The sequence below is a fragment of the Myotis davidii genome, unplaced genomic scaffold (genome assembly GCF_000327345.1).
Source record: "Myotis davidii unplaced genomic scaffold, ASM32734v1 scaffold17, whole genome shotgun sequence".
NCBI classification, from domain to species: Eukaryota; Metazoa; Chordata; class Mammalia; order Chiroptera; family Vespertilionidae; genus Myotis; species Myotis davidii.
The window spans coordinates 1,294,654-1,306,239 of NW_006288624.1; the positions used below are offsets into that span (position 1 = coordinate 1,294,654).

The 11,586-nt window shown below is 45.7% G+C and overlaps 1 protein-coding gene across 8 annotated transcripts in view; it reads right to left on the reverse strand.

Annotated features, from left to right (window-relative positions):
- Window positions 1-11,586, reverse strand: part of SIPA1L1 (signal-induced proliferation-associated 1 like 1) — a 339,956-nt gene that overhangs the window by 15,571 nt on the left and 312,799 nt on the right. For all 8 annotated transcript variants that reach the window (XM_015562016.1, XM_006760733.2, XM_006760732.2 and 5 more), the window contains 2 exons: window positions 5,130-5,369; window positions 3,453-3,618 (listed from right to left, as the gene is read on the reverse strand). In XM_015562016.1, the coding sequence (XP_015417502.1) occupies window positions 3,453-3,618; window positions 5,130-5,369 (406 nt within the window). The remainder of the gene's footprint in view (window positions 1-3,452; window positions 3,619-5,129; window positions 5,370-11,586) is intronic.

Consider the following 11,586-nt stretch of genomic DNA (forward strand, 5'->3'; position numbering starts at 1 on the left):
CCATCGGGAGCTTTTGACTCCCTCCGGATTCAAAAAGACAGCCGCGTCCTCAGGTGCCAGCCCCTTTCCGCGCGCGCGAGCCCCCTACCTCTGTGCTTCTCTTCTGCAGCTTCTCTGGCTTTTAGTGTGCTTTTCTTTCCTTCTAGTTGTAGAATTTACAGTCAGCCAGGCTTCCTGTGGTTCTGGATGATGTCCGAATTGTTTTTCTGAGGTATTAATCAATTGTTGTGAGCGGCATCAACTTTCCGATGTTTATCTATGCCGCCATCTTAGTTTCCCCCCCTGATGGTTTTACAGGAGGGAAATTTCCACCAATTCCAGTTCCAGTCTCATCAGAAAATACTGGTGCACTTCAGAGCAGTAAACACTGCCTGGAAGAGGCCCTTTGAGCAGTGTGCTTTATTATAAGCTCTAACATCCTGCAGGAAAGGGAGGTCGGATAGGAGACGGAAGGAAGCCATCGGCCCAGGCCCAGAGGCTTTCTGCGCATTAAGAGTAGCAGGACCTAGTCTTGTCCAAACTCGTGAGGGTGGTTCCTCACCCCATCCCCACTTCAATTCCAGTCTTAAAGGTGCACACCTCTGGTTCCGGCAAGCGCCCCCTCTACCTTCCTGGCAGGTCAGGCCTGAGACTGCCGAGTGGCCCCACCGAGGGCTGCCAGCCCCTGGGAAGAACCTCATGGAGTTGATGGCTGACTGGGAAAGGATCGAGAGCATCAGGCTGGGGGTTTCCAAGCTGTGCTCCCAGGAGCCTTCAGGGTTCACCACAGCCTCATTGCTTGTGGAGTGGAGATGTTCAGGTGGGACCCAGGGCCATGACACCCACCCCTCTCATCAGAGAGGCCCTGCTTTCTCATCCTACATATTGGACTTCCACGTATACTTTTATTCAATAAAAGGATTTTTGTGCTTTAAAATCATTTGGGCGCCACTGACATACTCTGGCCTTCTATTTCAAAGCCTAGGAACACAGCCTGGCGAGGTGGCGCCTTGCTCCAGGTCAGTCTGCTGTTCTCCCACTTCTGCAGCCCTCCTGGCTCCCAGGGAAATGGGAGCACCCGCACTTGCAACAAGCAGGTGTCAGGTCTTCCTGAACCCGGGAGCTGTGTGAGGCCTCTTCCTTTGGTCTGTGCCTGAGCGCTAGCAGGACTATTGGTTTGCACTATTGTCTGTGCACTTGCCACTGTATGCAGCCCTCATAGAAAATAGGGGTATTCATCCAGCCGGCGTGGCTCAGTGGTTGAGTATCCACCCATGAACCAATAGGTCACAGTTCCATTCCCCGCCAGGGCACATGCCCGGGTTATGGGCTTGATCTCCAGTAGGGGGCATACAGGAGACAGCCGATCAATGTTTCTCTCTCATCACTAATGTTTTTAGCTCTTTCTCCTCCCTTCCTCTAAAAGCAAATAAAAACATTTAAAAATTTATTTTAAAAAAGCGTAGATTAAAAAAGAAAATAGGGTTATCCCATCTCTGCCTGCCAAGGAGGTTTCTTGCTGGCCAATAAAGCCAACGTGGTGTGAGTGGCTCCAAGGGTCACAGCCTGAAGCTGCCGCTCCTGGCATCTGGAGCCTGACGCAGTGGCCTGGAGCCCTGAGCTGGGTGTGACCTGGAAGGTTCTCAAGGGCACACTGGCCTTCCTGACACAGCAGAGCCACAGGCATTTAGTCAGTCTCAGAAGACACACAGAGCTCCTTCGCTGAGCTCATCTGAAACCAAACCAGAAAGGATGGGACTGGAGAGAAAACAGGCTATTTCCAGCTCCTGCTTCCAGCCTTTTTATAGTAATAGTTTCAGCAGAAGGATTTACTTTTAGAGGGTCTGACAGTCACATAATCACAGCTTAAAGAACGTGCACCCCTGTTTCAAATAGGAATGTTAAAGTAATTCATTTTGGAAATAAAAGCCAAGACCTAAAATAACAGCAAAACGGACATTTGCTTTCAATTACTTCCAGCGCAGGAGTGAATCAGAAGGCGAGCGTTAAACTTGCCCCTTAACAAAAATGTTACACTAAGACTTGGAGGACAGATTTCTTTCACGGCAAGTTTTACTCTCCTCTAAATCAAAGGAAAAATGTCAAATAATTTTTATTTTTAAACTGGTCCTTAAGCATTTAATACACCTCATTGGGTTTCGATGGACAGAGAAATTTCAAGTGCTATCTTTTGTGAGGTTGCTAAGGAAACGGTTTGTACCCCGGGTGATGAGTCAGAACTGTTAAGTGCTGGCTTATAGAACAGAAATCAAGAATGGCAAATCTTTAAAATGATTTATGATCTTAATGTTTATGTTAATAAATCATTTCTTTTGCAAAACTCAAGAATGGGCTTTGGAGTCCACCTCAGTGCTGTCGATGTTGACTCTAAGTTTAGGAGGTGTGTCTGGCCCGCCTGGAGGAAAATGCATGTGTGCTGAGAACGCTGAATGGGAGGCGACCACTGGGCTCCTGCAGGGCTTGCTTCCTGCTTCTGGTCACAGTCTGCGGGTGGTGAGTAGTTAACAGTCTAGCTTCCATTTTTAATCAATTCTCATAGTCCTTAAATGAAGCTTGCCAGTCACGTCAAACAGACTACAAATCATTCATCTAAGAACCTGGTGAACAGAACACAACGACGTTCACTGCCACCTTCCTGGGTAGATGCCCTTCTCCTGGGACTACCTGCTACTGCAGACAGAAGTGCCTCATGCTCACAGTGAGTACCTTTGGGCCCCGCTCAACACACACGGGCTCTGAGCCCTGAGTGCTGCTCACCTCAGGGGACAAGGGCAGAGAGTCCAAGCTGAGGTGAGAGGAACAAACCTTCCACATGGCTATGCAAAGGTGCAGCCACTGACACACGAACCAGTTCTAAGCAAATGGGGAGGGGGAACGGGTTCTGGGACAGGATGGGCAGGGCCTGGGTTCTAGAGAAGGCCCTGCAGCCTGGACTTCTGAGCGGGAGGGGGAGGAGGCTTTATGAAGTGGAGAGAGCCTGGAGGTTCTGAAGGTGAGTGTGCAGATCATTTGCTGGACTAGAGCACGCAGGGGAGGGCCAGTGTTGGGGCAGAAGCAGGCCAGGGTGCAGAGTGCTGAGGGCACACAGGAAGGGGAGCCCTTTGGATAGAAGGCACTAAAGCCCTTAGAGAAAAATGTCCGTCTGACTGGGGCCCCAGATGCCTCTGTGGAGTTCCGAGGAACAATGGCACTTGGAGAGTCATGTCCAAGGAAGAGCAGGAAACCTGGGGGTAGGACAGGCTGACATTCACCCAGACTAAAGGGATGTCGCTGCAGGAACAGAACATTTGGAAAACACTGTGAGCTAATTATTAGGAAGATTGGGTGATGGTGGGAAGAGGTTTCAATGGGGGGGAGCTGGGAACCACCTTTTTGGAGGGAGTAACTGGCGAGCAGCTCCGGCCTGTCTGGCCTCTCTCTAACTGCGATTTGCCCCAAGCTCTGTCTTGTACCTTAAAGTTCTTCTGGGATTCGGGAGTTGGGCTTTCAAGGTCGATGAGTTTCTTGAGATCCTCCTCAATGGTGGACTTGGAGGCTGGCTTGGGAGATGCTCGGAGGTCCCTGGTGGAGGCCCGCAGCCTGGCGTGGGCTATTTCATTGCCATCACTCTGATGACGCCTTGAATAAAGGAGAGAGAGATGGCATGAACTGACTCAGTCCAGTGGACCCAAGGTCACAGTGGGCTGGGAAGGATGTAAGTCATTAGAGAGATGTTATAGGAGAGAAAAGAAGAATTACTTCTGTTCAATTACAGTGGAAACTACTCAGATAAGTAATTGTTGAAGAAATGAAACCAGTTTGAAACATAAACTAAAAAGTCTGATAAAAAAAATCATTCTTTTACAGGAAACAATTAGCTCTACCAAGCCAAAATTAGCAACAGACTTTTTAATAAAAGACACAGGGTATAAATCCCAAATGCAATCTTTGTGTAGACAAAAACAATGTAATTGAATGAATCATTTATTCTTTTTTTGCGCTACTACTTTGTAAAAAGGCCTTTATAGTCAGTCCTTTATATGTATGTAGTCACTTACTTTCTAATGTTCCCTCTGGTGCCTCCTGGCCCAGTTAAGAACCAGATGGGAAGGCTGTGATTAATACCATCAAAGGGGGTGGGGGAGGGTGAGGATCTTTGCACCAGAGGCTTGATTTTTCTGAAGTGTGTTCTTCAGACATACCATCTTCCCTCTTACCCGAGGTTTTGCTTTCTGAGGTTACATTTACTCAGGGTCAACCATGATCCAAAAGTATTAAATGCAAGAATCCAGAAATAAACAATTCTTGTTTTAAACTGTGTGCCATTCTGAGTGGTGTGAATGAAGCATGTACCTTCCTGCCCGGCACGTGAATCATCCCTTTGTCCCGCATATCCCCAGATGGGTACACTACCCATCCATTAGTTCCCTCCTAGCTGCCCCAGTTATCAAATCGTTATCACTGAGAGACCACATTCACATAACCTGGTTACAATATGTTGTTATAATTGTTCTATTTTGTTATTAGTTATTGTTACTCTCACACTGTGCTTAATTTATAAACTATCAAAAGTATGAATGTAAAAAAAAAATCCACTGAGGGTTATGGAATGTATCCCCCATGGATAAGGGGATACTAATATACTGTTTCCTAGGAGATCTAAGACTCTCAAATCTGAATATACTGCAATACATCTTATTTAAGGAATGGAGTGGGAGAGATAATTTAAGACAAGTTTTACTTAGAAAAAGTAAGTGCTGCTCAGTGATTAGAACTTCGGCCCATGCACTGAATGGTCATGGGTTTGACTCCTAGTCGAGGGCACATACCTGGGTTGCAAGTTCGATGCCCTGCCGTGGTCGGGGCACAGGCGGGAGGCAACCACATGAGTCTCATGTTGCTGTTTCTCTCTCTCCCCTTCCCTCCCTCCCTTCCTTCTACTCTCTTTGAAATTTAATCGAAAAAATATCCTCAGGTGAGGATTAACCAAAATAACAACAACAACAACAACAATAATAATCTCCCTACCAAATCAACTCTTCCCTACTTCCCAGCCTGGCTACCTCGGCCACAGAAAATTGCCTCAAACTTTCTGTTCTCTGACATGTTACAAGCAGACCACCCAGTAAGAGAAACAAAAGAATTCTTACTTTCTTGTGTCCATAAATCCCACAGAATTTATGGTTCCTTCGGGTTTTTTCCATCCAATCAGGTACTTGCTAGTGGCGCCCTGGCGAGGGTAGAAAGTCCGAGGACCAGACGAGGAGGACAAGGAGGAGGAGAAGGAGGGTGCGAGCTGCGAGGAGGTGGCCGGATGCAGCTCTTCCTTGGGGGAACTCCGGGCACTGGCGAAGACGACGGGACTGGCGGAGTGGCGGGAGCTCATGGTGCTGAGGAGAGCAGGGCAAAGACAAGGGCCACGTGGGCGTGCGTGCATCAGGTCAATGCATCAGCGGGGGGTCATCTGGACGGGGTGACGGTGGGTTAGGAACAACGGCTATTTCATGGAACATGAATGGGGTGGCTGGCCGGCCTGCCGGCTTTCTCTCTATAATTTAAATGTCTGCTGTCAGGGTGAAAGGTGGTCGGGGCGTCAGTCTGCACTTTACAGTAAAGAGTAGGATAGTGAGACTTTGAAACACACTGGCACCTCTTCAGTTTGCTAAGTCTACAGGAGGCAAGTAGGGGCAAGCCTGCCGCAAAGGCCGTGTGTCTTGCTTTCCTCAGAACCAGGGGTCATGGCGACGCTGCCAGGCCCACGCCGAGAACAGGAGAGGAGACGGGTCAGGCGTACAGCTTACACTCACATCCCAGGCCCAGGGCCACACTGAGGCCTCCCTGGCCACGGCACCCACACGAATGCTGACTCTAGAAAAAGCTGTTCGTCACAATGAGCTTTCTTACACTGCACACAAAACCCAATCCAACATGGATTAATGACTTAAGTACAAGATCCGAGCCCGTAAAACTCCTAGAAGAAAACAATAAGAGGTAAGTCCCCCGACTTCAGTCTTGGCAATGATATTTTGGATTTGACAGCAAAAGCAGAGGTAACAAAAGCAAAAACAAACAAGTGGGACTGCATTGATTTAAAAAGCTGCTTATAGCAAAAAATACCATCAACAAAATAAAAAAGCAACTTACAAAATGAGAGACAATATCTACCTATTAGGGTTAAACCATGGTATATACATCATACAACTCAACAGAAGAGAAAAACAAATCGATTAAAAAATGTGCAGAGGATCAGAATAGACATCATTTCCAAAGACATGCAGATGGCCAACAAGTGCATGAAAAGATGCCCAGTGGCACTAACCACAAGGGAAATGCTAATCAAAACCATAATGAGCTATCACCTCATACCTGTTAGAATGGTCATTATCAAAAAGACAAGAAATAACAAATGTGGATGTAGAGAAAAGGGAACCATTATGCACTGTTGGTGGGCTTGTAAATTGGTGTAACCACTATGGAAAACAGTATGGAGGGTCCTCAAACAGTTCCTCAAAAAATGGAAAATAGAACTAACATATGATCCTGCAATCCCACTTCTGGGTATTTATCCAAATAAAACAAAAATACTATCTTGAGATATCTGTGTCCCTTGTGCTCACTGCAGCACTATTTATAATAGCTAGGACATGAAAGCAACCTAAGTGTCCATCAATGACTGAATGAATAAAGAAAATGTGGTACATTATATACACACAATAGATTACTCAGCCATAAAAAAAGGAAAATCCTGCCATTTGCAATAACACAAATAGAATTTGAGGGGATTATGCCAAGAGAAATAAGTCAGACACAGACAAATACTGCGTGATCTCACTTACACATGTAATCTAAAAACCATATTGGTGATTGCTAGAGGTGGGGGTGATGAAAGGGTGAAGGGGTCAAAAGGTACAAACTCCAGTTGTAAGATAGGTAATGTACAGCATGTGACTAAAAATAGAAGTTAGAAGCTGTTCATCATCAGTATATTTTAAAACTAAAGTCCATAGAACTTAAGGAGAAGGCTACTCCTTATACTTTTAAAACTCAGAAAGGCAGAATACTAGGGGTGAGAGTTTAAGTTGAGCACAACCTGAGGGCCTTTAATTGAGGATTTCCGCTCTCCCTACCCATGATCTCACAGGACCCAAGTTCACACTCCAGGAGTCCTGCTGAGTTCTCCAGCTCAGGCTGGGACCAAAGACAGCTGACTCTTTAGGATGATGGACTTGCTTACTAAGCGTTAGTTAAGAGGATGTGGCCTCAAAGCATCCCTCAGCTGCAGTTTCATTCATCAAAAACTGATGGTCCTGGTCTGAACAACGTGCGGACCTTAGCTAATAATGACATATCACTATGGCGTCCTCAGTGATGACAAATGCACTACAGTCACGTGGGAGGCTGGTAAGGGGACCGGGGAGCTCTCTTTACTACCTGTGCAGCTTTCTGTAAACCAGAAACTATTCTAGAATAGAAAACTAAGGGGAGAATACATAAAGCAAAAAAGAAAAGAAAAATAAACAAAAACACCTGCACTCTAATGGTCCTGAGATAGCACATACAGCTGAAAAGGATATGAAATTCCCACCTTAGCCCTTACGTAAAAATCATTTCCAGCTGGATTGTGTATTTACATGTAAATCTACAGATTCTGGACTAGAATGTGGAAGAACATTTTTCTGATAGCAGAAGTTCTTTAATAGGATCATAAAGGAAAGGACTGCCATTAAAAGAACTTCTATTCATCTAAAGATAAAGAATAGGAGAACATATAGGGTGTCCCCCAAAATGTATACACACTTTGAATAATTATTAATTCCAATGGGCTAAATCTGAAAAGAAAGAAACATCTATTGAGCTATCAGAAAAAAGTCTGTATACATTTTGGGGGGACATCCTGTATGTAAAATATATATCCAGCCATAGGTTCCTATCTAGAATACAGAACTAAGACAACCCAATAGAAAAATGGGCAAAGATTTGATAGGATTTTCACAAAAGAGGATAGCTAAAAAAATAAATAAACAAACACTGGTGCTCAGTGCCATCAGCTATCAAGAAAATGCACATTACAGCCACACAGAGTGACCATTGCACACCCAGCAGCATGACTAAAATTACCGACTTACAATATTTAAGTGCTAGAAAGGATGTGAATCAATTAGAACTCTTATACATGACTAGTGGGAGTGGTACCTGTTACAGCCACTTCAGCAAACTGGTTCACAGTCTCTGTGACAACTGAATGTTGTGCGCGTGTGTGTGTGTGCATCTCCTATGACTTAGCAATCCCACTCCTAGGTAAACACCCAAAAGAAATCCATACATACCGTGTACCAAATATCACATATAAGAATCTGTGATATCCTCAAACTGGAAACCCTCAAAATGTTCACCAACAGGAGAGTGGATAAATGAGTTGTGGTGTTTCCCACAATGTAATTATACTACAGCAATGAAAACAGACTCATGCTACCTGCATGAATCTCACCAGCATAAGGCTGACTTGCAGACACAGACACAGAATAAAACATATGGTGTGATTCCTTTTCTATAAAGCCCCAAACTGGTATCCCGAGCCTAGGATTTTAGGAGTCAGGGCTGTGTTTACACTGGGAGGAGGCGTGGGGGAGGAAGGGTGTCTGGACGTCGGGAATGTTCCAGGTCTTGATCTGGGTGGCGACTGCGTGGGTATGTTTGCATTGTGAAAAGTCATCTTGATGGACATTCATGCATGCGTTGTACCTCAGTGAAATCACACCGACAAAATTAAAGCAAAAGGAGCTCGAGGGGGAAGGAAAAATCCCCTCACAATCTCTCTCACATACATTGAAAAGCAGTGCAATCTCATTTAGCTTTTACCTCTTGGTAACAAATTATCCCACTTGTTTGCTTCTGAAATTAAAAGGGAATGCAAAACCCTTGCATAAGTGCAGTACATTAGGTCAGTAAGAACAAAATAATAGCAGGTTTCTGCTACAGAGAGAGACTGAACGGGTACGGTGACCCAGAAGTAAAAAGGAAGAGGGACAGACACATAAAGACGGAGGCAGGCAAACTCAGAGGGGTGACACGGGAGACCAGGCTCACGGCCACACGATCGACACAGGGAGAGGCTTCCGCAGTGGTGGGAGTGCAGCCTTGGGGACACTTTAAAACAATGACAGGCTTGTGGCTTTTGTTAGCTACTTAGTGGCAAGATCCAATCTTTGGTTTACCAATTTTTTCACCTGATATACCTCCCCCATTCACATTTATAACACGGATGTGGCGATGTCGTGGTTAGTGTCTGAAGCAGATTTCCATACCGTGAAATGCAAAGAATCAGGGTCTAACGTACACATCTCTCAGCGTGGATAGTCACGTGCTTGCTCTACCTGCCTTGATTAGTATCCACAAGTGAGTGCAAGCGTGTCAGAATGACTGGAGCTGGTTCTCACACTTTAAATAAATGTTAAAATAGAAATGACAGGACCCCACCCGAATTCTGTCTGAGTAGGCTGGGTGGGGTGCAGCGACATGAGAATTTGCACTTCTAAGGCGTGCCCGGCTGATGCTGTGGTCCCTGACTCATGCTGAAAACCACTGTACATTTGAATTGCCCATATTTTATCTTTCTCAGCAACAAGTATCTTGATATGATAACATCGGTATTCAAAACCCTGAGGCTTTCAAAGCCTAAATGTTTGGTCGGAACAGAAATAATTAGCCATGAGAATAGAAAGTAGGTTGTATCATCTGTTAACTTACAAATCATTCCTCCATGTTTTAAATAGCTATGCTGGCTTTATTTAGCCAAATGCATATACTGCATAATGGGGAAAGTTATAGAAAAGGCTTAGACATGTAAAAGGAAAGAGCAATATAAATAAATAAATAATGTATACAGTGTTTGGAGCTTTTTCCAAACATTATTTCTCTGAGAGGAAGAGACAAAACAACTAAAATGACATTGTCAGCTTCATACCTTCAAAGGGGAACTGTGTGGCTGGCCTGTTTCATTCTCTTGGAGATTTCCTGGTAACGCAACACAATGCGGTTTTACCCATGGCAAGTTAGGTCTCGCTATAGGGATTGTGTGAGACAGTGATGGAACAAGAAGAGACAGCCACAGGTATGTATGTGTGGAAACCACAACCTCTGCTCTTTTCTCGTTATATCAAAAATGCATTTAGCAATGAGCACGACCAAACTGGGGAAACCACTAAAAATTTAGTCAGGGTGTTTCTGGATTCCACAGGAGGAGGCTGGCTTTACGCTTTACAAATGACAAGATGTTTCCACTTTCCTGAAATTGGAGCAACCTTAGGTGCATTTGGTCATTCCACAACATGAATTTTGAAAAGGAAGATCGGATGCACACACATACATGATACCCCGCAGAGAAAAAAGGAGACGAGGCAACGAGGTAACTGAGGCTCTGGGACAACCTGAATCCATCCACACTGCTCATCTTAACCTGGTGGAACCATGAGCAAATGCACCGCAGCTGCCTCTTTTACAGGAGAGGGCGCAGAAAGGGCATAAGGACATGGCAGTGTCACTTGACAAAGGAAGTCATACACCTACCTGGGGACCCTGCACACAGGACAGGGCAGCTGAACATTAAATCTGAGCCCTGAGTACGCAAGCTGTGAAGGCCTGGGAGCTGATCTGCATCGTCACGGAGACCACCCTCCAGTGGGAAGCACCTGCTAGCCACGGCTGTGCTGCTGACAGCCACCGAGGGAAACACTTGGAGTCACCTGCCGTGCAGGTAGGACAAAAAGGAATGGATTTCAGTCAGGCTGGGCCTCCTACGGGGGAGGACGGCAATTAGTCACCCGCCAAATGGCTGTGGCAAAGGCTGGATGGTGGCCTATACTGAGGGGAGGAAGCTGTAGGGTTTCCTGTGATTACTGTATAAACAAGTAAGCCTTCGGGTGACAGATAATGTGGAGGATAATGACTGAGGAGGTCTGTGGCTTCCCACTGTGTCCAGCAGTAGCCTATTCTCTCCAATAACTGGGCCCTACAATTCAGGAGGGCTTCAGAAGACACTAATTCTAAGTGATTAGGGAGAAAAGAAATAAGTTAAGTCAGAATGATTAAACTGGTAACAGGACAGCCAAATGATCGCAGTAGAGAAAACTGCTCATCTGTCACAGGGAGATAGTTACTAAGTACAAGAGCACACTACTACATAAAGCATAGGAGATGAGGCTATGCATATGCAGCAGAAGAGGCCTCAGGGGTCACTGTGGACCGCAAGCTGAATGCATCTGTAATGCTGTGCTACTTAGTAGGAAGCTACCAAGATAACCATAAATATTACCAATTTAATAGGCACAGCTGAAAAGAGTGTCATGTCCAGGTTTGGCATTTCAAAAGGATAGATGCTGGGGTCCAACCCCAGCAGGTCCAGGGGTCCCCAAAGGTGTGGACGGAGTCGGCGAAGAAGGAATGACACGGAGACAGCGTTCAGTTGATCAGCAGCCTTGCCAGGATCTCTAGCCACAATCTCCAGCCAAGTACTGTGTCCATGTTCTCTTGCTAGGTTCTCCAGCCAGGTTCTCCAGGTTCTCCAGCCAGGTTCTGTAGCCATGCTCTCACACTAGGTTCTCCAGCCCG